We start from the raw sequence: 27,462 nt of genomic DNA, 5'->3' as shown, positions 1-27,462 counted from the left end.
AAATACTTGGCAGACGTTAACAGAGCTGCAATGAGATCATTGACTTTTCTCCAGGAGAGGAGTCACAACACATCCATCAGATAAGTGCCTGATAGAGCTGGCAAGAGCACCGCTATTCTACAAATTCTGAGAATGTTTTTTACTTTCGATGTAGTTTCATCCTCCCTTTCTTTGGCTTCTGCAATTGACCAGATTATGACACTTAAGCAAATGCAGGTGAAAGGTGAAGCAGAATTTAACACATTTATTAGTGCCTGGGATGGAACAATGCTTTCAGGACAGTCAAGACAGACTCTATAATAGTAGTAGGGTGGTGTAGTGGCTTAGGAGCAAGCCATGAGCCATCAACTTTGTACCCTTGAACAAACCACTTAACCCCAAGGTTGATCCATTGGAACTGAACCTGTAGTAAATTCATGATACTGTTCAATGGCAACATTCTGTTAAAGTGGCTCAAAAATGTCCATCGGTTCTGGACATATGGCAATAAATAAATATAGTATTCTTGATTTCAATAACAAGTTCCAAAACAAGAATCATAGTCTTCCCACAAGACTTATCTTAACTCATGTCTATGAGGTGCATCCAACTACAGACAAGGTAAGGGAAAGGTGTATTTCAATTTTTGTTTAATTTTTCACTGATGCTGGAGTTGCTATATTATCTTTAACAATTAGCTACATAAACAGATGAAGGGAAACTTGGTAAATGCTGCTTTTGCCTAGACAGAAAATTCTTTGCACAGACCAGAAGATTGCACAGGCGTTGGGGTGGGTTTCTGTTTTGCTTTCCAAGCTCCCATGATGAGTTACCCTAATTTCAGTTTGGTTTGCAAATGTTCCATAATCTTTGAATCTGAAAACGACATGAGGTTACACGTCATGCGGATGTGATTGAGCAAGGAGCCTGATTTATTATCTAATTATTTTTCAAGTCCTCTACACATTGAGGGAATGAAGGAGAAGACTAAAAGTGATAATTCACAAACCCCGTTTAAATTAATAGTTTCTCGTGCTTGCAACAAAGCTGTGGTCTTAAACAAGCAAGCATTTTCAGTTGAACACAGAGGCAGGTCTGTGCAAAGCCCCTGTAATCCCTCAAAGTCAGCACAGAGCAGGCCATGAAGCAGGGAAAAAAGCGGGCTTCTACACATACATCTCCAAAGATACTGTGAATGAGCGTGTTCAGTCTAGATGGAGGTCTAGTGTTTGTTGTCAGTTCATTGGCCAATTTTGGTGACAGGAAGTGAGGTGGACAAAGATTTCACAATGTGGATAAGACCAGCCTAATCTCATGATCTCACTTTACTGTGACAACTTTTTTGCAAAATGATATTACGTAGTTCCTGACACGTATCGCGTCAGTTCTGAGGTGAAATGTCCACTGTGTGGACATACACATCCCTGATGTGTATGACTTTCTTCTGCTGAACACAAACAAAGATTTTTAGAAGAATATTTCAGCTCTGTAGGTCCATACAATGCAAGTGAATGGTGGCCAGAACTTTGAAGGTCCAGAAAGCACATCAAGGCAGCATAAAAGTAATCCATACGACTCCAGTGGTTAAATCCATACCTTCTGAAGCAATATACTAGGTATGGGTGTGAAACAGATCAATATTTTCACAAATGTTCACAAACTGATCTGCTGGTTTAGCTATGCCCCCTTATTCCAAAACCCCACACTCCAAATATCCCAAATGAGCTTTTGCTTACAGCACCTTTAAGTCCTTTTTACTATAAATCTCCACTTACACATTCTTCTTTTGTTTTTGGTGATTCACATTATTTGCGCATATCGCCACCTACTGGGCAGGGAGGAGAATTTACAGTAAAAAAGGACTTAAATATTGATCTGTTTCTCACCCACACCTATCATATCACTTCTGAAGACATAGATTAAACCACTGGAGTCATACTGATTATTTTTATGATGCCTTTGTGCTTTTTGGACCTTCAAAATTCTGGCCACAATTCACATGCACTGACCTACAGAGCTGAGATATTCATCTAAAAATCTTTGTGATCAGCAGAAGAAAGTCAGTCATTCACATCTGGGATGGCATGAGGGTGCGTAAATGAGAGGATTATTTTTGGGTGAACTATCCCTTTAATGCACAACCGAGTTTTAAATCAAGAAAACCTACCTCCCTATCCTAAACCTTAAACTGAAACCTAACCGATAGTGTTATAAAAAGCAAATGTCAGACGAAAAATGCAATCTTGGATGCTCTTTGAAATTTTAACCCCAGTCCTTTGCATCACAAGCGCAACACTCTATAAGTTGAGCTAATGTGCAATTTGATTGCACTTGAACAAGCTTGTAAATGTAGTTGGTTATGTAATACAAATGTTTAAAAGTATAGCCTTACAAGTCATGCAGCGTTTTGATTTGAAAAGATAGCATTTTGTGAGTAACAGGGCGAAAAGTAAGCATTTATGAACTGATAATCTGCCATTTTACTCGTGATTTGTGTGAGAATGAAAAAAAGTACTTGTTGTTGTAGTGCCTCTAGTGTTTATTCTACCCGCAAACTCCTGCGATACCTAAAACGAGCCATGTAAAAATAATTCAGAAAAGATTTAGTTATAGTAACATGATTCTATGAGACCAGGTTGGATAAGACAGGACTCTGAAGGTGCAGACAGACTGATGGACAAGGTTTATCTACATCGTCCTACATTCGAGAGACATGTAGCGACTCATTTCAACTGCGGAATGTTTTGGAATTCCAGCTACAAAGCCTAACTTATACTATGTAAGAAGCCAAACCTTTTTCTCCTGAATGAACTAAAGTACACTTTTGCTAACAAAGCCTTCGTTTACACTATGCACAGCATCCATTTAAAATTAGTTTGTGGAGGAAAATAAAAAAAAGGTGACGTCCAAACCACACCCATTATTACTTTTAACCAATCATCAATGCTCTTCGACTAGCCGAGTTCTCTTAGGTCAAGCATATCAGGGATGTGTGTGAAGAGAAATATCACCAAACAAACACCTTAGCAGAACAAAAATGTCAGTTTTAAATTTTAGGCAAACTAAAAGAAGCCTGACCACCCAGCAAGTATAAATTACCTTTAACAGTTTTGAGTAGTCACGCTACCTATTAAACATCCACAAATCGTGTCACTCTTGTTCATTTTTGCTCTATAAATGACAAAACTGTTTGACTTCCGGGTGGGAGATGATATGGGATTGAAAGCTGGTTTGAGACACTCCAGCTGCCGCCACCCGCCACCCCCACCCTCCCCTCACCAGCGTTTCCTCAGTCTAAACACACCTGACTTGTAAATATTCTTTATTGCACTGGTAACGTAAACGCTCTTAGTGACAGGCCCGTTGTACGATTTTTCCCACACTCTCAGAGTAAAACCAACCACTCTGTTCTCTAAACAACAGCACTCCAGAGAGGATGGCGAGAATGACGTCACCTCTGCAAGCCTGGATCACATCCAGCAACTCATCAAGTGCAACACCGCCCATACAACCCAACAAGGACTTCCAGGGTGTCTGGATCTCTTCCCTCACAATGGCAACCTGAGGATAATATTCCCCTATGCTGAGATGTGTTGAAACAAAATTACAGTCAAGATGAGCAAAAAGTATTTTTGTCTGTTGGGATTCAAGCAATAGTTGATATTGTAATGTCTTGTAAAGCTCAACAAGTATATGAAATTCATGCACAAAACACCCTGTGTTCATATATTAAAAGAAATAGTTCAACCAAAAAAAGAAAATTCTGTCATAATTTACTCACCGTTAAGTTGTTCCAAATCCGTATGACCTTCTTCCTTCCATGGAACACAAAAGGAGATGTTTTCAAGAATGTCTATGCTACTCTACCATACAACGAAAGCAGACATGGACCAGGGGCTGTTAAACTCCAAAAAGGACATTAAGTAGTACCATAAAAGTAGTCCATACAATGTGTGTTATACAATACAACTGCATGAGAAACAGACCAAAACTTAAGTCATTATGTGCTCAAAAACAATGGCAAACTGCACTGTTTCTCTCGTGTCTCATGACTGATAGTGAAACGGCAAGTTTGAATGTGCAAGCATGAATAGAGATTCATTTGAATGGCAGAATCAACACAAGTTAAAATCAACTCAATGTGTGTAAAATTCAGCTCTGAAGTAGTACAATATCATAATGATAGTATGGTATTTAGTAGTAGTAAAAAATACTACACTAAATAATACATGTATAATATGTGTCCTTTATATGTGCGAAACAAAACTCACAACAACAACTTATACATAATATCTCTTTATTCACACTGGTCAATATGAATAAAGAACAATACAATTCTATCAATCAAAGTGAATCAATATCCAAGAAAATACTCAACTCAGAAGGAAAATAGGCACTGCAAGCAGGGAGACCAAAAAAAGCACCCTTAAAAGTCAGGCTACATTTGTGTTCAGACTAAACATTTGTCATGTGTTCCATTTTATTTCAAAGAATGCTTTGTTCTCCACTCAGTGCTTATTTTACTGCTCACAGGAGCACTTGCATAGCATTTTCTTCAGACTTCATGACCTCCCTGTATCACATGTCACTTCAAAAACAACATGGTGCTCTGAAAAAGTATACATATATAATTTGTTTCCAATCACAGGGCTTTCAATATATCTTTGAGCAGAAAATATATTACAGTCAAGAGTCTTAACATTATGAAAACAACCACTGAGTGTTCAAAAACAGTTTAGCACAGCAAATTTCTTGGGAGCAATTTCAGGTTTCTAGATCACTCTATTTTTTCAGGTTTTTCACCCAAAAATGAAAACTCTGTCATAATTTACTCAACCTTGTTCCAAACCCGTATGACTTTCTTCAATGGTACACAAAAGTTGAGTTAGGCAGAATGCTAGTGTCAGTCACCATTCACTTTTGTTCCATCTTTTTTCAATACAATGAAAGTTGACAGTGACTGAGGCTGTCATTCTCCCTAAAGGGGCGGTGACAGTAGGCTTTAAGCACACAAACTTTTTTTCGGACAACGCAACGGACCAGGGTATGATGTCACGTGGGATGGCTTCTGGTGTAAATAAATAATAAATCACAAATTATATTACATTTAAAATGTTAACATTTTAAATGTTTCATATGCAAGTTCTTTGCATGAGCTTGCGTTTCCGGTTGCCCGCGTTACCGCCCCTTAATATCTTCTTTTGTGTTCCACAGAATAAATTAAGTCTTATTTTTATTTTTTGGTAAACTATCCGTTTAAGCGTTTAAGTTGAGGAGCAAACGTAAGGCAATTCTAATCTGACATTGCATACCATGTTCCCCAAAGACCTACAGTATAATTTGGACAAATGTTGCTTAAAATATATTTGCATGGGTCACTTGAAAAACATCAGGCCTGATTTGGAAGTTCAGAGTGACTTTGGAGTAGCCTACACTCTTAGAAAAAAAGGGTTCTTTGGGGTTCTATATAGAACCCTAGGGTTCTTTGTTCAGCTCCAAAGAACCCTTTATGCTAAAAAGGTTCTATTTACAAAGATTTACAGAAAAAAAGAACCCTTTTTGCACAAAATGGTCCTTTGGGTTGACAATTGCTTAATGTGAGTATGTATGTATGTATGTATGTATGCATACATTACATTATTGAAAGTTTTGTTCATAAATAGTTTTGAACACTTCACTACATTAATTTAGCATTTGCATTTCATACAGCAGAAACAAATAAAGAACTTTTTTGATTACAAAATGATAAATGACAGATGATCAGATCTAATATCCTTTCTCTTTCAGATGACAGGTTGTATTAATATATAGTCTATGCTAGCCTATTCTTGACTCAATTCACAAAAAAGTGTGTTTATCATAAACAGCAAACAACTTGAGCGTGTAGCACTGTTATCCCCTCCTATCTACATTGCGCAAAGGAGCATTTAAGCCGCGTACTTGCAGACGCGCAACTCGCGCGAGTGATCAAATGCGCGAATATCCTATTTCAAATTTTAACAGTCACAGAAAGTCAGTTGAGCTGAAAGCTTGAGGGCGACATTACCTTGGAACAGTTGTGCTCAAAAGTTTGCATACCCTGGCAGAAATTGTGGCATTGATTTTGAAAATATGACTGATCATGCAAAAAAAAAAAAACATTATTTAAGGATAGTGATCTTATGAAGCCATTTATTATCACATAGTTGTTTGGCTCCTTTTTAAATCATAATGATAACAAAAATCACCCAAATGGCCCTGATCAAAAGTTTACATACCCTTGAATGTTTGGCCTTGTTAGACACACAAGATGACACACACAGGTTTAAATGGCAATTAAAGGTTAATTTCCCACACCTGTGGATTTTTAAATTGCAATTAGTGTCTGTGTATAAATAGTCAATGAGTTTGTTAGCTCTTATGTGGATGCACTGAGCAGGCTAGATACTGAGCCATGGGGAGCAGAAAAAAAAAAACTGTCAAAACACCTGCATAACAAGGTAATGGAACTTTATAAAGATGGAAAAGGATATAAAAAGATATCCAAAGCCTTGAAAATGCCAGTCAGTACTGTTCGATCACTTACTAAGAAGTGGAAAATTCGGGGATCTCTTGATACCAAGCCAAGGTCAGGTAGACCAAGAAAGATTTCAGCCACAACTGCCAGAAGAATTGTTCGGGATACAAAGAAAAACCCACAGGTAACCTCAGGAGAAATACAGGCTGCTCTGGAAAAAGACGGTGTGGTTGTTTCAAGGAGCAAAATACGACGATACTTGAATAAAAATTTCAAAAAAGAAGCCAATGCCACAAAAAAGCCGGTTACAATATGCCCGACAACACCTTGACACACCTCACAGCTTCTGGCACACTGTAATTTGGAGTGACGAGACCAAAATTGAGCTTTATGGTCACAACCATAAGCGCTATGTTTGGAGAGGGGTCAACAAGGCCTATAGTGAAAAGAATACCATCAACACTGTGAAGCATGATGGTGGCTCACTGATGTTTTGGGGGTGTGTGAGCTCTAAAGGCACGGGGAATCTTGTGAAAATTGATGGCAAGGTGAATGCAGCATGTTATCAGAAAATACTGACAGACAATTTGCATTCTTCTGCACGAAATCTGCGCATGGGACGCTCTTGGACTTTCCAAATGACCCTAAGCACAAGGCCAAGTTGACCCTCCAGTGGTTACAGCAGAAAAAGGTGAAGGTTCTGGAGTGGCCATCACAGACTGACCTTAATATCATCAAGCCACTCTGGGGAGATCTCAATCGTGCGGTTCATGCAAGACGACCAAAGATTTTGCATGACCTGGAGGCATTTTGCCAAGACGAATGGGCAGCTATACCACCTGCAAGAATTTGGGGCCTCATAGACAACTATTACAAAAGACTACACGCTGTCATTTATGTTTCAGGGGGCAATACACAGTATTAAGAGCCAAGAGTATGCAGACTTTTGAACAGGGGTAATTTAATTTTTTTCTTTGTTGCCATGTTTTGTTTTATGATTGTGCCATTCTGTTATAACCTACAGCTGAATATGAATCCCATAAGAAATAAAAGAAATGTGTTTTGCCTGCTCACTCATGTTTTCTTTAAAAATGGTACATATATTACCAATTCTCCAAGGGTATACAAACTTTTGAGCACAACTGTAAGAAATAAATTAATTTGTTGATTAATGTTATGTTATTTTTATTTAGTTTGACAGAACTCTTTGTCATTAATGACTTACACATTTATTTCAGCAAGCACAAAGAAGAAATGTCGACAAAACTGTTTCGTCCAGGCCTGCGATAGTCTCCGCCAGGAGGTTAGTAATTTCAAACTTGACTACATTCTGGACTGACTAGTAATGCTGATACCAGGTTATGTCATAATTAAATTTTCTTTTCATCTAGAAAACATGGGAAAAAACAAAACATGTTTTCAGGAGCACATCACAGCACTGAATTAAGCCAACTGCACTGATATAAAGAGTGTGAATATGTCAAATGTCCAAAGTCAAAGAGAGGAAGTGATGGAAAGTTTCAATTTCTCAACTTGTGAGTATTTGGTGTTTGTAGTTTTATTGTCATGTACAAAAATATGATAATTATGTTTTGTTTTTTTGTTTTTTACTGAAGATGCCATATTAATTGAACATGGGTTTTTAGCAAAGACCTTCACCAAACCCAGAGCACTTCTGCAGTTCTGGCCATCAACATCATCAGTGCCATGACAAGTGGAAGTCAAAAGGGGACATTTGACTTCAAATCAATGACATAAACAATGTCATAAAAGGTATATCTTTTCCCATTATTTTGTATCGCATCAAGGTTTTTATGATACTAAATAATGGTTCATTTCTGTTTGCAGTGGCTCTGGAGTGCAGCATTACTAGTTTGACCATCTTTATACAGATAAAACACAACACTCCTATTCATGTAAGTTTTAAGATGTCATTTAGAGAGATACATATTTCTTTCTGTTTTTAATTACTCTGCGTACTAACAGCAGGTCTATTAAATGTTTCACATACTTACTGGGATCAGCACATTCATCCTCAACCTAATATTTCATATGGTGTCAAGACCCCTCAGAACAGAGAGTCAGCATCAAACTGATGACATGGAGATGGCTGAAGAAGTTTTTTTTAATTTGTTGTATCCAAAAGACCTCACGCAGTTTGTCAGACCAGTGGCAACTAAATTATTCTGTATCTACCCAGTGCTAAAATTGTTTAACAGCTTTTCATAGGTCATTTGTTTTTATTTATTTTTACTTAGTTTTTTACGTTTATTAATCTTACTTATGATTATAATGTTAACTTATAATTAATGTTATATTATTTAATGTTTATGATTTTTATAAAAATGATATTATTCCTACTAATTAACTTTTAACTTATTATTACAAACCTGTGGATTTATTAAGTCAGTTCTTCATAACTATTGTATTATGAATTGTGTTACTTAATGCTTGTGTTGTTATAAATACAAAAAATTAAAAATGCTTTACTTAATACTTAAATGTCTTTTATATGGTTATTTCACTTTCTTAGTGATAAAGTATATTGGATTATTCAATTCGCATACCCATTAAATGACCTTATGGTAATAAAAATAAAATAATTATATATATATATATATATATATATATATATATATATATATATATATATATATATATAAGAAACAAAAAACAAATGTTACGGTTTCATTTTGGGAACCCCTAAAAGGTTCTATATAGAACCTTTCCACCTTGATAGAACCCTTAAAAAGGGTTCGATATAGAACCTTTCCACTTGGCTCAAAGAACCCTTTAGGGGTTCCAAATATGAAGCGAGCGATAGAACCCTTTAGGGATCTATATGGAACCTTTTCTTCTAAGAGTGTAGGTATGACATCTGCAACTTGATTGATCTTTTTCAAGTCCCATTAAAGATCTTCATTCTTACTAGATGTTGATTGGCCTGCAACTTCGGTTGGCCCCACCCCCTCAGAGGCACTGTTTTTCGATTGGAAATTGAGGGAGGCGGAGTTTATGCAGTAGCGCTTTCTTGTTGGCCGGGGTCCATCATCAAAGAGGTGCCCCAGGTGAGCGCCACACTAAAAAGAATGGTGGGAAAAAACATCTTAAATAAGACACTTTCAAGGCTAATGAAACTATAAATTGTGTTTGCAGGAACATTTAGGATATTATCGTACAGTCACATTTAGAATGATTATACACTCTTGAGCGACCCTTGGTTTTGTACCTGACTGCACGTTGTCTCCACTCTGTGCATGCCGTACGAAAAGTCATCTGTTAGTGTGATAGAGTCCTTATTGATCAAATCGAAAAAGGAAGGCCATCCTGCAAAATCAGTAAAACATTGATGGCCAAGTTAATCTTCAAGCGAAACGTGCAGATGTACCTTACAAATGAAAACTTCAATCAAAGTGTGCGTTCCCACCTATTGCAGGTACAAGTTTTTGTATCCACAATATTCTCAGCGAGTACACTGTATTTCGCAAGGTGGGCAGAATTTCCGGTTGGCTAGCGGAAGTGCAATTGGTTGGCGTTTTGCGTGTAGCCGATCACTGCTTGCTTGCGTGTCATGCAGTTAGATTCCTGCTTTTTAAATGTTGTAAAATGTCTCAAAAATGTACCGGACAATGTGTGCAGTTAATGGCTATCCTAATAATCAAGCAAAACTATAGTTTAGTCTAAAACAGCAATGTTATGATCAGAAACCGCTCATAAAGCACAGCGCTCCAGTCCCAGATGCTGCTTCTTCCATCGGCTGCCTACAGAAGGATTGACTTAGGAACATCTGTTTGAAAAAGCTTGGAATAATTTGTTTGTGTGCTCTTTTAACTTTATTGGCAAGAAGTCAATAGCGGAGATTACTTATATTATCCACCGTTACGGTCTGGCTACGATAGACGTCCAGAAACGGAGCGCAATGAATTACATATAAACGATAGCATTATTGTGCTAACAGGTGTGTGTACATGTACTGAAAGTTCATTAGAATGTTTTTTTTTTTTTTTTTTTTTTAGAGTCTGTTCATTTCTATTTAGCATCTTTTTTTGTGAAAGTTTCACATGTTTTGAAATGACATTATTACGGAGTATAAAAAGGAACGCTGTTTTTCCTGAACTGTCTGTGAGTAGTGACGATGTTTTCAGCTGTTTTCATGCTGTGATGCTAAATGGATAAATTCTACAATGGAAGACCATAGTTATTAGACATGTACAGTAGTGAGATGTTTTATCAAGTTTGAAATAAACTGTATTCTGATTTTCCTCTGCCCTGCATTTCTCCTGCCTGCAATTTACTTTCTTTTGAGTGTCTTTGCAGAATCTGCATGTCTTCTCTTAAGGGGAAAAGGTGATTTGGAAAACAGTGTGGACATTCATTCAGTATCAATTACATTTATTTGTACAGTGCTTTTAATAATACATACTGTTTTATAGCTGCTTTACAGAGAACACTGAACTTTTGTGTACAATGTTTATAATGTATGTCCAAATAAATATGTTTATTTGTATTGCATGTAGTTCTTTTTGTATGGTACAGTTTATTGTGTGACTGCTAATACATCGTTATTTCCTACACAAGACCAATCTATCAACAGGATCAGTTGTTCAGTCAACACTAAAACATTTAATGTAGGTTATAGCATTTAGATATGGATATCAAGTATGTAAATTGGCAATTATAAAGCTAGATTGAGATTACTACACATTCATCTCCCACAAAGTAATTGTATTTTATCGAAAAATGGCAGCATTTAAGTATCATCGCCTGAGTCCTGTAATACACGAGCATCCTGCTGTCTGGACCTCCCCTGTATCTGCAGTAAATACATAATCTCGGTAAAACAAACTCTTCAGGTTCTGACTAGACTCAATATATGCTTTAAAAAAAACATGATTATCTACAGTTCTCAACACATGTCCAACTTTACAGCTGTGAAGACACTAATAGGCTACATAGCTTTTCAGGTTAATCTGCTCAGGTTCTTCCATCGATGGATAAAACTCGACAAAATAACTAAAATGCTTCTATTTGCGATATTTGGCCATCATCCTGAAATCCATAATCATTAACAGATAGGTGAGGAAGAACATTATCGCCTCGCTATAATTCTGTGATCAGTTGTTCTAAAGTCTGTCATTTTAATGCTGCGTTAGTACATAAACGATCGTTTACACTTAACTGTAAGTTCCGCCCACAACGCCCACAAAGCGTCATGGGACTCAAGAGTATTTTCATTGTTGTTTTAAATATACAGAATTCATACAAACATATACAACTCACAACCAATGTGAATGTAAAAAAATAAATAAAAAGATTTATATTTTATCCCAGTAGAAGAAAAAAGAAAAATAAAGCTTTTTTGCTTTTTGATTTCTAATACTGTCCAAAGAAATGCCATATTGCTTAACCTCTTTCAAAAACTGTTCAAAGTTTGGCTTAGCTTTGGCCCATTTCCTCACATGAATGTGATATTTTCCAAGTAAGATAAAAAGTTGCACAAGAAAGAAAATAATACTCTTACAATCATAATAATGGTATCTTGTACAAAAAATGATATGACATCATACAATTAAATTTGTATCAATGTTCCAAAGGTACTAGAAAGAAAGTTAGAGATATCAGTCCAAAAGATTCTTGAGTATACACACTGAAATAAAAGATGCATGACCGATTCCTTAGTAACTCCACAAAATTCAAACGAACTTTCAATATCCAAATTAAATCATTCAAATAACTGCTTAACAGGGGAAATTCTGTGTAGTATTTTAAAGGATACTTCTTTAACTTTATTGTTTATAAAGAACTTATTTGTTATTGTCCAGACTTTTTTTCCCAATTAATATTCTCAAATATAGATGACCAAAATACTGTTGAACACAGCACATAACTCCTTTTAAACACCTTCCTAATATATTTATTACTACATCTGACTTTAACAACATTGATATCACCAGCAACGATTGTACCACTACATGTATTGAGTTGTTGGTCTACATTAAAAGTAGAATATCCAGAATTCCGTAACAATGATACAATTTACTTAGGACTGGCATATTCTTTTTGCAGGAATCTTGAACTTTTTGAGGAATTCTGAATATGGTAATTATAGGCCTTGTTCATTAAGCAATTAACATTCAGTTAATTCCCCCACACTAATTCTTATCATCTTTCTCCCTGTATTTCTCATCTACAATGCAATCTAAGTATTAACCTTTAAATATATTCTGCATAGGCATAGAATGTTAAGCAGCAGCAATGGTTTTCTTAGATGTAAAGCAGCTTATTGTGAAGATGTTTTTGACAACAGCATCAGAAAATGTAGGATAATGAAAATAATGAAAATTCTCTAATCATTTACTCACCCTCATGCCTTCCCAGGTGTTGATGATTTTCTGTCTTCTGTTGGACACAAACGAAGGTTTTTAGATGAATATCTCAACTCAGTAGGTCCATACAATGCAAGTGAATTGTGGCCAGAACACTGAAGGTCCAAAAAGCATATAAAGGCAGCATAAAAGTAATCCATGTGACTCCAGTGGTTAAATCTCCATCTTCAGAAGCGATATGATAGGTGTGGATGAGAAACAGATCAACATTTAAGTCCTTTTTTTTAATATAAATTCTACTCCCTGCCCAGTAGGTGGCGATATGCACAAAGAATGCGAATCACCGAAGACAAAATAAAATTAATGTGAAAGTGGAGATTTATAGTAAACCTTAAATATTTATCTGTTTCTCACACACACATATATCATATTGCTTCTGAAGGTATGGATTTAACCACTGGAGTTGTATGGATTACTTTTATGCTGCCTTTATGTCCTTTTGGACATTCAAAGTTCGGGCCACAATTCAATTGTTACAGACTTACAGAGCTGATATATTCTTCAAAAACTCTTTGGGTTAAGCAGAAGAAAGAAGGTTATACACATCTGGGATGGCCTGAGGGCAAGTAAATGATGAGAGAATTTTCATTTTTGGGTGTACTATCCCTTTATTGTTGATTAAATAAAATGATAATTTCGGTCATATATTACAAGATAAGTCCCGCTTTACATTATTTTGTAGTTGAATATCCTGTTTAACTTGGACATATGTCACATTACAGAAGTAAAATGGGTTTCGAAGGCTGTTTTATGTTGATTTTGCATATTCTATATAATAACTTAATTTCTTTGTCAACAGAATTCATAATAGTTTTCAGAAATATGTAGCAAGGCTCCAAATGAAAGATCCACATCACAGTAATATTGAATTGAATTGTTTCTCGCAAATCCAGACATAGTTGCAATCTTTTATCCACCCTGTTTTGTGGCTGACCATCATCTCATGAGTTAAGAAAGTGAAATAACAGTGTTATCAGCAGAGTTATGAGCTGTCTCAGAATCACGCTTCTTTCATTTGGAAAGTTTCTGTCCAGTGACAGGACTGCAAGTGGAAAGAATGGCTGTTGTGGCTCATGGGTGGTCCAGCTCATGGCTCTCTGAGAAGGTGGAACGTCTGGAGAAGAGGAACTTTGGGAACTTACTACTACACAGTCGCTGCAGACACATTTGTTTAGGTCTGTCACAATAGACCTACCAAGTTCTACACAACAATACTGAGAACACACAGAATACTTAGTACCGTGATGTGTCATGAATTATGACTAGTTGCTGATTTTGAGCAGTTTAAAAAGTGATGAGTATTTTTTTCCGATGTTAAAATACTTTCTCCTATCCCAACTCGATGTGCAGAGACAACTATAAGTAATTCATTCGTAGGTTAATTCCCTCAGACAACTGTGGATTTTTTTTTTCCTCCCCAATCTGGAATGCCCAATTCCCAATGCGCTCTAAGTCCTCATGGTGGCGTAGTGACTCGCCTCGATCCGGGTGGCGCAGGACGAACCTCAGTAGCCTCCGCATCCGAGACCGTCACTCCACGCATCTTATCACGTGGCTTGTTGAGCACGTTACCGCAGAGACGTGGCGCGTGTGGAGGCTTCACGCTATTCTCCGTGGCATCCACGCACAACTCACCACGTGCCCCACCGAGAGCGAGAACCACATAATAGCGACCACGAGGAGGTTAACCCAACGTGACTCTACCCACCCTAGCAACTGGGCCAATTGGCTGCTTAGGAAGCCTGACTGGAGTCACTCAGCATGCCCTGGATTCGAAAAACTGTGGCTTTTGATCAAGAGAGATTTTTTGAATTAATAACGGACAATACCGCCACAGTGGGAGATTTGGCATTTAAAGTTCAACACTCTTTCATATCCTTTATTCAAGTTTTTGCACTCATGTCAGTAACCAAAAGTGTGTTCTCTCTTGATAAAGCTTCACCATTCAACTCGAGATGATTTTACCTTTCGCAATGAGACCAAGTCAGGCTTGAGGATGCAGGAGCTGGCTCACTGCTGTGATACTATATGTGTTCAAAAAACAGAAGTCAGTTAGACACTGTCTATCAGTCACTCACCCGCCCATTCTATACTTTCCCCTCGAACACCCCCCTCCGCCCTCTATACCGGCCCCCCTCTCTCTCCTCCCTGTTAGGGAGGAGATGCTTGGCCACAACTACAAAGCCACGAAATTCCACTCAGACACAGGAAGCTCTAGGGGGAATATAGGAATCCTATGACTCAGAGCAGGAGAATCCCGGCGGATCGTTGCAGGGCTGATCTAATGGAGCTTTATCGCCAGAGCGAGCAGCCCAGTGAATGGAGCAGTGTAGCAGTGCTCTAACAAAACAGGAAATTGAGTCTATGAGTCCAGGCTGCAGCGCTGCCTGTATGCAACGCAGGACGTTTGGCTCCCATGTCAAAAGCGAAGACAGAAAAGATTCGACTTGAGTGAAAATCAGATTTTTCACCATGGGCCCCAGATGTTTCTCATTTCGTGCTGTTTTCTGTGGAGAATTCATGCATACGCATATACATCTTTCGAAGAGCGAATAAAAATAGCATGTGCAACACTCTAAATGTATGAGATTTGGAGCTCAGATCTGTAACGAATCAACTAACCGTTGCAGCAATATATTATAATGGCATTGTGTACATTTTGGGTCAACTCAACATTCATTTAGTCTGAGCTGATGAGAGTCTTTTCAAGCTTAACATTTTTTTTTTTAATACACATCTTAAACTCATAAGAGAAACATATGCCATTGCAACAACAAAATACGTTTGGGCTATGTTAGGGCAGCAGCAGAAAGGGCCATATGATTGTATTTATGTGATTTGTTACATGGCTGCAATTACATCTATGAACCAATTTAATGCTTACCTGCTCTACCACTGCTCTACCAAATGAAAGATTTAAACAAACAAAGCTTTTATTACACTTCTGATATGACTGGAGTATTACACAAATTGCATATGAGGTGGATGATTTTAAAAACATTTTTCAAAAGTACTATTACTTTTTTTAGGGGTAAAACGTTTTTAATGAGGGGAAAATTTACTGAGTGCACCTATAAACACTGAAGTTACTTTAAAGTATCAAAATCAGTCAAAATAACCAACATATAGCCATTAACAAGACCATTTTAAACTCTAGTGGTTCAAACGTTTGCATTAGGTTTCTGCAAAACAAAAACAAACCTCCACATACCTTTTCCCTGCGAGTTATTCCCTAATTACGAAGAAAGATGGATTGGCAGTGTTTGATGTGGACCAATTAAGAGCCAGAGAATTCCAAAGGATTATGGATGACAGCGGCTGAATGTTTACAGCCAATACCATTAATCTCACTGGAACAGATAGCGTTCATTAAAATAACCGACTGGATATTTTGTAAGCTTCTTAAATCAGTGTGTTTTTCAAGTAGGTGCTATAACTCATATTTTAAGTAGCATGTGAGGTTTCCTGCCCCACACTTAGAGCCCATTAGACAGCTGACTGAATTCACATTTGGCCTTGAAATCAACCATAAAGGAGGTTAATGAGGTCAAACTCTTTCTTTGTAAAGAACAAGAGAGGTGGACAAGAGAAGAGTGCAATGAGCACTCTGTATGTGTGTATATATATTTTTTTTTATCTTGCTTTTTTTAGAGAAACAGTTGTGCTTAAAGGGATAGTAAATGATAATTCCGTCATCATTTACGCAATACAACCCTCATGTTTTTACAAACAAGAATTACTTCCTTTCTTCTGTTGAACACAATATATGTTGTGTATATTATCAGCTACCATTTGCTTCCTTTGCATCTTTTTTTCCATTCAGTGACAACATTTACTTTCATTGTATTAAAAAGGATGCAGGAGATGTGAATGGTGACCAAGCCTGTCATTATGTCTAAATTCCCCTATTGTTTCCCATAGGAGAAAGAAAATCATTCTGGTTTGGAACAACATTAGGATGAGTGAATGATGACAGAATTTTCATTTTTGAGTGAACCATCCCTTTAATCATTTGAGACTGTGTGTTCATGTGTAAAAAATAAATCTGAAATCTTTGGTATCTCTAATATTAAATCAACATGAAATGCCATTCATAACTCATTTACTTCCGCAATGAAGTGAAACAAGGTATTCAATGAGAAAATATGACAGGGTGTTAAAGGGGAGGGACTGAAAAATAAGAGGTTTGGTGACATCAGCCACAAAGGAAGGTCATTTCAGGGGCGGAGCAAGTTCATTACGATGACAAACCATCTATTGTTTACAAAATGACCAGGAATGTGTTCAGAAAGTAACTAGGGTCAATTTTGATTTTATGCTAACTAAATATTAAGTATTAGCAAACTGAATATGCTGCAGTTCTGTTAAAGGGGAGGGAGGAATCATACCTGATCCAGAGTCAAACTTCTTATCGGACCTATAAACACATGTAAAACAGTATAAAGTCAATTATAAACTAGAAACACAAACATTAAATATCCAAATGAAGATGCTGATTTAAGGATAACTTGGTAAAACCAGCTGGTTCAATTACATATTATATTATATATGGGCTGTCTCTTTTGAGAATTTTACTGAAGGAATAGTTCACCCAAAAATGAAAATTCTCTCATTGTACTCACCCACATGCCATCCCAGATGTGTATGACTTTCTTTCTTCTGCAGAACACGAACGTAAATTTTTAGAAGAAAATCTCAGCTCAGTAGGTCCATACAATGCAAGTGAATGGTGATCAGGCCTTTGAAGCTCCAAAAAGATAGTCATCATAAAAGTAATCCAAATGACTCCAGTGGTTTAATCCATGTCTTCTGAAGCAATCCAGTTGGTTTTGGGTGAGAACCAAGGTTATTATAGTTTTGCATTTTCAAATTAGTTTTTACTTTAATATCGTATTCAGATTTGCTATAAATTTCAGTTTAGTTTTAGTTAGATTCATTAATGATATTATTAGTTTTAGTTTAGTTTTATTTTGTGAACATTTCGTTTTTATATATTTTAGTTTCAGTTTTAGTAATTATAGTTTAGCAGAGTTAACAGAACACTTCCACAGTGTAGACCAAGGCAAGACATTAGAATTTAAGCTTGGCAAACTTACACAATACACAAAAATAAAGCAGTCAAGCCTTTTTACTCCATCCATCTACACATAGTCACTTTGCACGTCTCTCTCAGCATTTCTTTCACACGCTGATTTGCGGTTTACATTTTTAGCGCAATCAGTGAATTTATCCATGCAGCGCTGGGAGTGATGAACTTGCGGTCAAGAGCAGCATTAAAAGATTTTAACGCTACCGAATCACCGAGTCTAGTGGACATACCAGTCCAGTACCGCCGCTGATGATGCAGTGTGCGTAGGGCACCAACCCCCTAGGGGGGCACCATCTTACCCTATGGGTGCACCAAAAAGTCCACCGGCTCCACTTCTGTGCACCTTATAAAGCCTGTCACGGAACACTCTCACATTGCAATTGGCTCGTGCAACGCACCGGTCAGCCGCGTGCGCACCCCCAATTAACAGCAACCATTTTCGCATTTCTTTTATCAATTTGAACTTTTCGCCCCTAAGTCAGAGTCTGCTGCTTCCCAAGTTGAGATCTACTTGTTTCGGCTTCATCATTATTGATGGTACAATTCCTTTCCGAATCTTTCGTCATGAATTATTTGTACTCCTCGTGATGATTGGTTTGCAAATGTACTTTCAGGTTTGTGGGACTTTTCCCCTTAATTTTAACACCACATCGTTTGACTGAATGTGACCATGCATTTGCTTTTTCCAGTTTCAGAATAAAACTCGAAATAGTCCCACACATGGCTCTGTCATTTCCCAGCAGCCATCATTCGTGTCCGAGTCGTCTTCATCTATCAATCTATCAGTACTATCAGGCTCAGCTAAACTCACGTGCATTAGGCTGCACGTAATCTGCAGGTATTCCCCTAAACAGCCACACAGGTCAGATTTTTCCGCCATGTGATGAGAGCTTGTTGATTACAAACACGATTATTTATTTTTGATGATTATTATTTTATTTCAGTTAGTTTTTCAATAACTGTTGTTAGTTTAGTTTTAGTTTTTCATTTAGTTTGAAATAGTTATTTTATTTTCGTTTACGAAAATATTTTTTGATCGATAGTTTTCGTCTTAACTTCAGTTTTAGTTTATGAAAATAACCCTGGTGAGAACAGACCAAAATACTCATTTTTTTCCACTGTACATCTTGCCATTGCAGTCTCTAGATACGATCATGATTTCAAGCTCAATTACACTTCCTAGCATTACCGCATGCACAGATCGCTAGATGGCGCTATATGAAGTGTAAACGACCTTGAAATCATGATTGCAAAAGAGACTGCAGTCAAGATGTGCAGTGAAAAAGGTGTTATATTTTGGTCTGTTCTCATAAATCCAACTGGATTGCTTCAGAAGACATTGATTAAACCACTGCAGTCATATGGATTATGTTTATGCTGACTTTATCTGCTTTTTGGAGCTTCAAAGGCCTGATCACCATTCACTTGCATCGTATGGACCTACAGAGCTGTGATATTCTTCTTTCATTTTTGGGTGAATTATCCCTTTAAGACCTGAGCCAATACTAACTCCTGCCTTTGATTCTCTCCAACGATCTGGGAAAAAAGTAACTGGGTAAAGGCTTCTGGGCCCACCTGGACACCCCATCAGGTAGAATTAACCACTGGCTACACACAACCAACCCAGTCCAAAGCTGGGCCGTGTGTGATAGGGTGCCAATTAGACTGGCCAAAGACAGAAGCTTGAGCTACTGTACCTTCTGTTCTGAGAATGCACTGATATATTGGGAAAAACTAGTTATCTGAACTTCAAACAGATCAGACAGCCTTTTTATATGTCTCTAACCAACAAAAGCAAGCTTTTGAACTGCAAACTGTACCTAATGACCAGTCTAAAACATTAATAAAGAGAGCACACTTTTCACTTTATTTGAAGTGACTTTCGAAATGACCCAAATAAAGACGAAATTTCAATATGGGCTACTAAGACACTTACGTGAAAAGAGGGGTGCCGCAAACGACACAATGGTATGTTCCATCTTCTTTGTTATCAGTATATTTTCCTGTGAAAGCACTAGAAATAAAAAACACACATCAAAACTGAGACTTTATACATTTAAATGATCAAGAAGGTACATGGTTTGTTCAGGACCCAAAATCCACCTCTCCTTTCCTCAGACAGGCTAAGGGCATTTTTCACATTCCTACTGCCAATGGGCCGATAAATACTTTCCCCACGTGTGTTTTACCACTGAGCGATGGAGGGGAACAGGGGAAGTGTCAGTGTTTTCCCTTCCAATCCGCAAACATGCTCATTTGTCTACTAACATCCTACTGCTCAACATCCATCTCATTGTCTCGGGTCATTCAGAAGAAAAAGTGCCATGCATTTATCAGGCACGGATAAAAGAAATCAATGCACGCAGTCATAATTTACTAGAACAAACATTTACAGTATAGGTGCAACCCTTGGAATTGAAAATTCAAGTGAAAGACAAATCCATTGTCCCTGATTTTCATCTGTGCAGATTTTTTGTGTTATACAGTACCAGTTGAATGTTTGGACACACCTATGTCTGTTTTCCACATTTTTGAATAACAGCAAAGCCATTAAAACCAAAAATGTTAACAAAAATGTTTTAGCTTCTTCAAAGTAGCCACTCTTTGCCTAGATTAAAGCTCTGTACACTCTGGGCATTTTCTCAACCAACTTCATGAGGTATTCACCTGTAATGCTTTTAAATAGTATTGAAGGAGTTCCCAAGTATGCTGGGCACTCGTTGGTTGCTTTTACTTCACAATCCGATCAAATTCATCCATTTAAAAAAATATAATTAATTTTAGTTTCATAAAGAAATTCATCTGCAGACAAAATGTGCTATACAAAACTAAATTTAAGCATTTATGCACAAGCCTGTAGATCAAAAGGTGTTCCAAGATCATGAGAAACAGATTCAATCAAGTGTGTTCAAACTTTTGTCTGGTAGCATATGTTGTGGTGGTTTTGAGTTAGAGAGGGCAACTCACCTCTCTGTACCTTTCTCCTGAGTAACATGGTACTGCATGGGGGTCAATTGCTTCCTCAGCTCCTCCTCTGGGAAGGTTTTGGGCCATGTCTTCTTGCTCCAGCATGTTCCTACAGGACAGTAATTAAGGTAGGACAAAAGTAAGTGTCCCTAATCACCATAACAACGCAGTGCTAAACCACTAGCAACAATTATCACTCTAGTCAAGTCCACGTTTTTGAGACTCTTTCCAAGCAGGAGTCAGTGCAATTGTTTGATCATATTTTCGCAAATTATCTGGCCGATGGCAAGAATCTGTCCATTTTAATTCATTAGTTGACTCTTGCCTGAAAAAAATCACAATTTCAGTGACACACACAAACACACACAGAGTTAAAACGCTTCCAAGTCAGTGATGTGCTACAGCCAAAGTATTATGCTGAGGCAAATTTGACATTCTAGATTAGTGCTCATGTTGGGTGTTGCACAGAAGTCTACCCTTACAGGCGTTAGTACACTTGTTTCCTAGCTTTGCAACAATGCTGACCTCTAGAGGTCAAACCAAAGACCGACTAATTGTCACCACAAGGCAACTGTTTTCTATTTTGACAGTGTTAACTTGCAATTCCCACCTTCCAGACAACTGATCATATAATTGCAATATAATTAATAAGAACGTATTTAGAAGCCCATTCATAATAAACAGCAAGAGGTCATTTCATTAGGTGACACAGTTGAAATGTAGACTTAATGCCATTTGTTTACAGTCAGAAATATCCATTTTGGCATTGTTAGGGTGCTAAAAAAGAAAAGAAAAGCATGTTGCCATTTGTCCATCTGTACACCATTTAGTCACTGGGACAAGCAGCAGTTTTTGATTACACACAATTCCTCTGCAATTTCCCATTACGGAGTGCATTCTACCTCCTTTCTGCCTTTTTCTCAGCTAATAAATTTCTTTTTCACTCTTTGCAGTGTTCTTGTGGGGTCCGTCCTGCTCCTGTATTGTTCTGCCAGTTTTACAGCGAGTGTTCTGGTGAGACCGGGTCTCCCTTCACTTGCACTATGTGGTGAATTTCTCTTGACAAGATTGAAACCATGTGAATGGAGGAAATAATGGGGTCTTTAAAGGTCTCTCTGGTGAATGGGCTCCATTGATGGGCCCTGCTCTGTCCAGCGAGTACAAAGTTACTTCTGGCAAACACAGGGAAGAGGGGAGGAGAGCACACAGAGGAGGGGGTCCCCTCCCTGCAGGACTCTCCTATATTCCTCTGGTCTCTGTGAGAGGGATCTTCTGGATCCTATTAGTGAGACAGAGAGACAGAATTCCTATTTTTTGTGTATGAAGGGTTTTGAACCCTATTTATACTGTGAGAGAAAGGGAGGGGGGATGAAAAAAAGTGTTTTATTTCTCGGTTTGTCTAGAATAGCCTCGAAGGAGGCATTTAAAGAAATTCAGGAATTTGGTCTGTGTCACCCCCTGCAAATGATTTAGATTTGGTGCACAGAGAGGTCACTCTACAAATCAGAACATTCCTCAAACATCCCTCTGCTATAACCTTGTGTAAGTTATTTCCCAATTAAATCCTCTTTTGGTTATATGACTTAAAACCAAAACAAATCTCTCCTTCCCCAGGCATTTTTCACGGTTCTTCTAGCCTATATTTTTAGCAACTCATTGCAAAATTTGCAAGGCAGCACTGTATTGATATTCCTCAAACAATTGGCTAAGGTTTGTTCTAAATCCCCTCACCCTACGGTCACGTCCACTTAGGTTTTAGTTTGAAAACGCATTGATTTTGCTACGCGTTTCATCCTCCATTTAAAGCGGAGAGTTTCGAAAACCCTCTCCATTACCGCGTTCTTTCGAAAAAAAAAAATGATGTTAGGAAACTGAAAATTTAACTTGCATTTAATTCAGCCTGAACCACTTAATGTACAGACTCCATTCAAACTTTGTTTTAAGGATAACTTCAGCCCTGGATTATTTTTATATTAGACAGTTTTTGTAATCTGTAATCTTAAAAGAACCTTAAAGGAATATTCTGGGTTCAGTGCAAGTTAAGCTCATTCGACAGCATTTGTGGCATAATATTGATTACCACAAAAATTATTTTGACTTGCCCCTTCTTTAAAAAAAGCAAAAAAAAATCTGGATTCCATTGAGGCACTTACAATGGAAGTGAATGGGGCCAATCCGTAAACGTAAAAAACAAATTTCAAAAGTATAGCCAAAAGATGTAAACAATGTGTGTGTTAACATGATTTTAGTTAGATTAACTCACTAACCTTTTTTGTGTAAATGTATATCCTGTTTTACAACTTCATTCCCATGATGTAATGTCAACAAACCATAAAACTCTAAAATGACGATGTAAACATTTTTACAGTTTAACTCATGAAATGTGAAAAAGGTGAGAAAGTCATAGCAGCTGTTCTAGATATCTATTTTTAATTGTTTTGATTGTTGTATTTAAAGCTTTTTTGTTGCATTTAAAGTGTTTAAGCTTAAAGTAAACCTTTCAAGTGATTTTAATAAGAAACAATTAGAAAAAAACTTTACCGAACAATTTGGGTAAATTTGCTTCAATAATGGTGATTTTAGCTGAAAGGTTAGTAGTTTGCAGCCCTGTTAAATAAATTAGTTTTAACAGAAGAATTGATGCAAGTGCTTTTCTAAAATTATAAGCTTCACATTTCTGCCTTTAAACCCTCCAAAAATTGGCCCCATTCAATTCCATTGTAAGTGTCTCACTCTAATTTCGGTTTTGCTTTTATTAAAGAAATGGAGGGATGAGTCTAAATAATTTTGTGCCACAAATGCTGTCGATTGAGCTTAACTTCTATTGAACCTGGAATATTGCTTTAAGACTAAAGTTAATGAGGGGATTTTCACAATTGCACTGATTGAATGTTCAGCATTCAAAATATAAGACAGTGATGATGTTGACGTCAATATTTGCATACTGAATTGGGATTGTCATCTTCCTTGGATCTATTTAACCATATAGACACCATTACAATACAAAGACTGCCATTGTAGAAAATCACTATTCACAGTCAGATACTAACTGATTTAAAAAATTGCTCTAAAAGACAACATTTTCTTTGTTGCAAATGTGCGTCTATGTGCATCTAGATTCCTAAATTAGAAAAGGTTTTAAAAACAAAGCAATAGTAGAAATTGGGCATGCAGGCTTAAAAGAAGGTAAACAGTGAGTTAAGTGTTATTCCATGAGCAACTGAAGAGCTATACGGAGAAAAGAAGCAAAGCAAATGTGACATTACTGAGCAAGGGGTCATCAAATGCAGAAAAAACAACTAAATAACTTTACTATTATTCTAATATGTTCAAAATAGTAATAATGTAGAATGACTGGTACTGTATGAATGTCTATTTACAAAATGACTAACATTTATATTATAAATGAAACCAAAAGGATTAACTGTTCACCTGTTGAATATCAGTCATATATGGCTGGACAGATGAGGATATATATAAAAGATGTTTCCAACAACCAGGCTAAATCATCCTGGCATTTACACTGAAAAATTACCACAATGTACTGTTTCCATTTTAGGCCAGTCAAAATAAAAAGGACATTTGTCATCTAGTTCTACAACCCCAATTCCAAAAAAGTTGGGACAGTATGAAAAATGCTAATACGGAAAGGAGTGTTTTGTAAATTATTAAATGTACCGTCATTTCAAATCAGATGATTGCAACATGCTCCAAAAAAGTTGGGACAGTCGAGTGTTTACCACTGTGAAACATCACCATTTTTCTAATAACACTTATTAAGCATTTAGGAACTGAAGACACAAGTTTGTTAAGTTTAGAAAGTGGAACTTTCCCCCAATCAACCATCATGTAGGTCTTTAGCTGCACAATTGTACGGGGTCTTTGTTGCAGTATAGTGTGCTTCATAATGCACCACACATTCTAAACTGGAGACAGGTCAGGACTGCAGGCAGGCCAGTCTAGCACATACTCTCTGCAAACACAGCCATGCACTTGAAATCCAGGCAGTATGTGGTTTGAAGTTGTCCTGCTGGACAATGCAGGGACGTCCCTGGAAAAGATGGTGCTGGATGGCAGTATATGTTGCTCCAAAATTTGTACATATCTGTCTGCATTCATGGTGTTCTCACAGATGTGCGAGTTACCCATGCCATGGGCACTGACACACCCCTGGCCCATTCAGACACTGGCTTTCGGACCCGATGCTAATAACAGCTTGGATGGTCCTTTTCCTCTTTGGCCCAGATAACACGACGCCTTTGTTTTTCAAAAACTTTTTGAAATGTGGACTCTAAGACTAAAAAACAGTTCTACTTTCCATCTAAGATGAGACCGAGCCCAGAGAAGTCTGCAGCGCTTCTGGACAGTGTTGATGTATGGCTTCTGCTTTGCATAGTAAAGTCTTAACTTGCATCTGTGGATGCAGCGGCGAGTGGTGTTAACTAGCAAAAGTTTACTAAGTAATCCCAAGCCCACGTTCATGATATCTATTACAGATGAATGCCATTTTTTAAGACAATGACATCTTAAGGATGAGAGATCACATGCATTCAGAAATGTTTTCGTCTTGCCCTTTATGCACTGAGATCTGACCAGATTCCTTGAATCTTTTAACTATATTGTGCATTTGTTGAGGATGAAATGTCCAAAATCCTTCCAATTTGTCTGTGGGGAACATTGTTCTCAAAGTGCTGGATTATTTGCCGAAACATCTGTTGGCAAATTGACAAGTCTCGAATGATCCTTGCTCTTGAAGGAATAGGCTGTTTTTGGAGGCTCCCTATACACTGACACAATTGCCTCACCTGTTTAACATCTCCTGTTTCACATTGCCTTATTTCAACACGTCAAATTGTTATTAGTCTTAAATTGCCCATCTCAACTTTTTTGGAACGTGTAGCAATCATCTGATTTGAAATTACTGTACATTTAAAAAAACAAAACAATGAAATTTACAAGGAAAAACATAACATAATGAGTAGTTGTAGTGCTTTCAATATAGCAAAGGGTGAATATAATTTACAAATCACTCCTTTTTGTTTTTATTAGCATTTTCCATACTGTCCCAACTTTTTTGGAATTGGGGTTGTAGTAGTGCAGGTCAGTAGGCTGCCTTTAGATAAATTAAGAAGTTGGTTTCTCCACAAGTGACCTTACCTTACCATCAAACCAAACACACACCCCTTGCCCAATACTCTCGCTCGTATGCGCACTCATAGGAAAGCATTTTTCAAAACTCGGAAAGGCAGAGCACACTGCAAACACACACAGCATCCAGGTGACCTGAGGGGAGCCCGCAGGCCTTGAGTTTTACAGGTTGGCCTTGGTTGACCAGATGCAGTAGATTGAATCCGGACATTGCTGGCGCTGCTGCTGCTGCTGGAAGAAGAGAGAGTGGCGAGACAGGAGCCGCCTGCTAAAACACTGTCCTACCACTCAGGCTAAAAAAATACAGACAAACATAGGCGAGGAGGGAGAGGAAGAAGAGAGAACACAACATAGGTTAACACAGATGTCAGTCACAGAGATGGACACTTAGAGCGGCCAATCACGAGACGGTTACCGCTTTTCATGCAGGAGAGGACTGATTACTGATCACTGTGTAAAGAGAGACAGGTGAATAGGAACTATAAAGATGGTGTTTAAACAAAGTATCAACGTAATTCAAATGGAAACCTTGTAGGCAAAGATATTTTCTTACTTAAATAACAGTCAAATGTACATTTCAAGCAGAGGGTAGAGATTAATGGTAAAGATGATTACTTGACGAGTTTAATAAGCAATTAAAAAGTTAGATAACCTCGTTAGTATCCAACACTCTTTTTTCTGTAAGACTTAGACAACAACACACTAAAGACATTTTAAATAAAAATGTATAAAAAGGTGAATCTCATGAAACCTCTCAAGAACATGTCCCATCATATTTCATTCCAATATCAAAATGATGAAATAAGGAATCATATTTTACTCAAAGAAAGTGAAGCCTATTTTTAGGACCACTACGATATTTTGCATTTATTTTCTTTTTTTAAATTGTAAAATATTTAGACCTGAAGCTGAACTGCCTTTAACCTTTTCAACTCCGCTTTTGCCTTAAGGCAGTTTTCAACTAAATTGGTCACTTTTTACTTGTCTGTGAGCTTACTTGTGTGAATAATCCAATGTTATATCTTAGATGTCCAGACAGAATATGCATTCCAGAAGGAAAAGCATGCTAAACAAATCATTGCAAGCATACAATATATTATCGACTATCGATGATAAAATGTTTTCATTGCAAAGCAGGGGATCTCAGCTTTCTAAAGACACCTAGATTGAGCTTCTAGTCCACTCAGAGGCCGAGATAATCAATGAAACAATGACGGTGGTGCATGAACTGAAAATTAGACTGAATGTCTATGGACAAGCACATATGTAAAGGCTAAAATGCGTTAGAACGCCACATACATTTCAGATCGGCATTTTGTGATGGAAGGTTATAGAGGAAAAAAAAATGTTTCTAGTACTTCTAGTGGAAAAAAGAAGAATATTTTGGAAAAGAATTA

At 37.4% G+C, this 27,462-nt stretch overlaps 1 protein-coding gene across 13 annotated transcripts in view; it reads right to left on the bottom strand.

Moving 5' to 3' along the window:
• LOC127434985 (methionine-R-sulfoxide reductase B3, mitochondrial-like) overlaps positions 1-27,462 on the bottom strand; it is a 42,440-nt gene that overhangs the window by 8,734 nt on the left and 6,244 nt on the right. For 3 of the 13 annotated variants that reach the window (XM_051688065.1, XM_051688064.1, XM_051688067.1), the window contains exons 3-7: positions 20,918-21,026; positions 19,887-19,964; positions 17,250-17,278; positions 9,705-9,802; positions 9,405-9,555 (exon numbers count right to left, since the gene is read on the bottom strand). In XM_051688065.1, coding sequence (XP_051544025.1) covers positions 9,405-9,555; positions 9,705-9,802; positions 17,250-17,278; positions 19,887-19,964; positions 20,918-21,026 — 465 coding nt within the window. Of the gene's footprint in view, positions 1-4,259; positions 9,556-9,704; positions 9,803-12,837; positions 12,875-17,249; positions 17,279-19,886; positions 19,965-20,917; positions 21,027-26,186; positions 26,359-27,462 lie in introns of those variants that run through there. The other 10 variants (XM_051688072.1, XM_051688073.1, XM_051688071.1 and 7 more) reach the window with 9 other exon arrangements.

This window comes from Myxocyprinus asiaticus, chromosome 45, assembly GCF_019703515.2.
Source record: "Myxocyprinus asiaticus isolate MX2 ecotype Aquarium Trade chromosome 45, UBuf_Myxa_2, whole genome shotgun sequence".
NCBI lineage: Eukaryota > Metazoa > Chordata > Actinopteri > Cypriniformes > Catostomidae > Myxocyprinus > Myxocyprinus asiaticus.
Note: the sequence above shows the minus strand (reverse complement) of the source record. Positions and strands in the feature narration are given on the sequence as shown.